This window comes from Buceros rhinoceros, unplaced genomic scaffold (assembly GCF_000710305.1).
Source record: "Buceros rhinoceros silvestris isolate BGI_N320 unplaced genomic scaffold, ASM71030v1 scaffold21723, whole genome shotgun sequence".
NCBI classification, from domain to species: domain Eukaryota; kingdom Metazoa; phylum Chordata; class Aves; order Bucerotiformes; family Bucerotidae; genus Buceros; species Buceros rhinoceros.
The window spans coordinates 1,732-5,400 of NW_010404487.1; the positions used below are offsets into that span (position 1 = coordinate 1,732).

Sequence of the window (3,669 nt, forward strand, 5' to 3'; positions counted from 1 at the left end):
TCCCTCTGAGCCCAACCCAGGCAGTTGCTGACATCAGTCAGCCACAGCACATGGAAGGGGGTTTACAGCACCTTTTTAACAGGAGCATTTTGTAAGAAAAGGGTTCAATCCCCCCCATTTGTGCCAGTCACCCCTCCCCCGTTGTTTCCCTTGCTCCCTCTGATCGTAGGTGTTCAAAGGCTTTTTTTTTCGGCTTTAAATCGTGGTTTATAATGGTGAGAATTGTACTCTCTAATGATGGGGAGGGAAAAGGATCTCTTCAAGTTATTTAATCTACCTTTCTATCAATGCAGGATGGCTTTTTAGTGTTCTACAGACCTCTTCCAGTCTAGTTCTAAATACTGCCAGTGGCTGAGTTTTGCCATTCCTTGGGGAGGTGGCCTCATTAATAGATCTCACCATTATATCTCCTAAAGGGCAGTGGATATGTGTAAAATGATTTGTGCTAAATATCAATGCTGTCAATTTTTAATTTTTTTTTTTCATTTCTGGGTGATTTAGAGCCTGCCCTGAAGTGTGGTGCCTTTTTTTTTTTTTAAAGATATCTTAAATCCTGTATCAATGGTTAGTTTTTGCCTAGTTACTGTTTGTGACTGTGGTTTATTCAAGGCAAGTTTTTAGCTGTTTCTGGGAAAATGATCTCCTTTACTAAGCCACTTTTAAAAAGTGTTGCCTGGAGACAGTTTGTTTAGTGTAAAACTTGAGTGGTCTGCTTTACAATTTAATAAATGGTTCTGAAATGTGTGACTGATATTATAAAATTTGTAAATAAAAAGTGTGAAATATGTATTTGTCTTTTTATTTACCACTGTATAGTGCAGAATTTGTTTCCAAGACCCATTTTGTATACAAGGTTGTTTCTTTTAAACAAATTTTTGCACAAGTTTGTGACTTGGGATTCAATTGCCAGTTATGGTTTTAAACTTGAAATCTTTTAGAAAACTAATAAAAAAGAGCCACACATTTCCAACAATAGCTTTCCTACATTATTTGAAGGAACAGTGGGAATTCTATAATGAAGTCTTTAATATTATGCTGATGAGCTCAGAGTTAGGGTTGCGTTCTGGTGATGATGCGTCGCCTCCCTACCTTTTGGTTAGTGTCAGGTGGGCACCTGCCTTGCTAGGGGATATATAGATGGCCTGAAAGCAAAATACATTCAAGTCTGGGATTCCCTTTGTGGTTACTGGAATATGCGCTAGGTGCTTTGACATAATAAACATTTCCAGAAGAGAAGACTTAAATATTCCAACCCTATTTAAGTCATGGTTCTTAAAATGTGACACCTGAGTTGCTTATATTTGAAGCAGGGTACGCTGCTAAGCTTCTGATTGTGTGCTGTAGTCTGAAGTCGGCTTCCTTACTAGATTACGGTGCTTCCGTGTGTGATTACTTTTAACAGTGTGATGTGTAATGAAAGGGACAGTTAAACTTGTTACCGTGCCTTTGCTCCTGAATGATTCCCCAGCATTTCAAACTTGAAACTTAGCTGAGTATAGTGAGCTACTTCCATGGAAGAATACAACACTATGTCAGTAGCTCTTGGCCATTGGAACTTCTCAAACTGCTCTTTGTTTCCCTAACAGCTGACTTTAAAAGTCAGAAACAGCGCACTGTCATTTTTTTTCAAAGGCAGGCGTTCAGAACATAGTGTTTTTTGTGTGCTGTTGTGCAGACTGCTTTGAAGAAGAAAGCAGTATTCCAAAGACATTTTGATACCAAGTAGCTATAGACCCAGAGTCTTTGGTTTCCAATACTAGAGAGATGCCTTTTTTCTAACACTTTTGCATATTAGCGTATTTACAGCTCAGTATTACGTCATAGTGTAAGGCTTTTAATGTGCTGCTATTAGTTTTAGCTAACAACGGATTTTTCTGTCTTTTTGTGTACAAAGTACACCACCTGCCTGCTTTTACTCCTTTCAGTGTGCTCAGAGGCTGTGACACCCCCTCCTACCCCACCCCCAACTAACAAGGATTTCTGCCCTCTTCAATACTAAGTTCCAGGTTGTGGTAAATTAGCACACATTTAAGGGCCAGGAAATGTGATTTACCCATATAAAAGTTGACTTGGTGCCCTTCTGTGAACCGCCTTAAAGGGGGAGGAATTAAAACTGAAATAGTAAAGCAAGAGCATTTCCACACACTTGTCTGGACAGTGGGGCTACCAAGGAAGGTGTCATTAATTAACCTAGTAGCCTGTCCTGTTTAAAATGAGCAGTGGGTAAAGTTATTCTGGTTTTATCCTGAGCTTACCGGATGGTGAATGGGACTTAAAGTATTACAAGTGGATGCACTTCTAAGGGGATCATGGTCAACACACAGCTTGTGGTGTTGACTTTCATGTTGTCCTCTTCAACAAGTCTGTGCACTTGCTGGTGTTTCTGGAACTTTGTTTTGTGAAAGCCAGTGATGGGCATTAAAACCACCTTGATTTGGGCCAGCCGTGTTTTGTGTACATTAGAAGTTGCTGTAGCAGTCCACACTTCTGTTGCTTAAACTTGCTACAAGTTTTGAAAATGGATTTAAAAACCCCAAACAACCAAGCCAAAAAAACCCAACAAAACCCAAGCTTCTTCTTGTAGCAAAGATGCTTCCAGAGTTTGAAGACTTCCGTCTGTGAAAATCATGGTTGCGGTTCCTGAGCTTGCCTGTGCATTTTCTCGGTCGACTAGATGGTTGAGTTTTGTCTGGATTTTGAACTCTGCTCTGACTGTGCATTTTTGCATGCACTCTGGAAATCTGAACTGTCGCTATCTACAAATGCGGAGAGAGAATGGGACTCCTTGCTCCGTCCGTTTGGATTACAGTGAAACAGTTGTGACCTATTCTGCATGTAGTTTATGAAAAGACTGAGGTACCGACATACCATCTACAGATACAGAAGTTCACTGATTTCAGCTATTTGCCAGAAGTTTGATTGTGTTCTGTGAAATCCAGAAAAACAAGCATTCAGGAGATTTGAACTGTAAACCATTTTTTTTTTTTTCAGAAGTTCCCTGAAGTGCTAACAATGTTTTCCCACTAACTTACTTTCTCAAGGAGGTTTCGAAAGGTTACACTCAGTACACTAGCAGCAGTACTGTCTTATGGCCTGCTTTTTTTCTTCCCTTTTTTTTCTTTTTTCCAAAGCTTTGATACACAAACAAAATAACCTGAGCATTCCTTTTTTGTGTGATAGACCTACTGCGTTATACTTTGAACTGAGTATTGATTTTTCAGATTAAGTTTTTGTATAAACAAACAAATCCCAAGTCAAATCCCTTGGTGTTTATAGTGGCAACCAAAAAGAGAGGTCTGTATTTCTGGGATTGGTAATCCCTTTTATTTAAAAAGCTTAAAATATGTTTTTGTTGTACTAAACTTCTCAGTTTCTTCTTATTACTCCAGGCTCCTGCATCAGAGAAGCTGCCAGTTATGTACCTTATGGACTCCATTGTCAAGAATGTCGGAAGAGAATATCTTACTGCATTTACTAAAAACCTAGTTGCAACATTTATTTGTGTATTTGAAAAGGTATATACACTTTCAGAAAAGTTCTGTATTCTAAACAAAGTTCATTCCTGGTAAAGTAAATACATGCTTTCAGTTTTCGTTTTCCTGGGTGGTGAAGCGTACAAAACGATTGATTTGTTTATAGATCTCAGTACTGTCCCTACTGTGGAAGGTT

General features: G+C 39.0%; 1 protein-coding gene across 1 annotated transcript in view; it reads left to right on the top strand.

Annotated features, from left to right (window-relative positions):
* The first annotated feature begins 3,393 nt into the window (after window positions 1-3,393).
* Window positions 3,394-3,669, top strand: part of PCF11 (PCF11 cleavage and polyadenylation factor subunit) — a 14,649-nt gene continuing 14,373 nt past the window's right edge. The window contains exon 1 of the mRNA XM_010133413.1: window positions 3,394-3,515. Coding sequence (XP_010131715.1) covers window positions 3,417-3,515 — 99 coding nt within the window. The 5' untranslated portion in view covers window positions 3,394-3,416. The remainder of the gene's footprint in view (window positions 3,516-3,669) is intronic.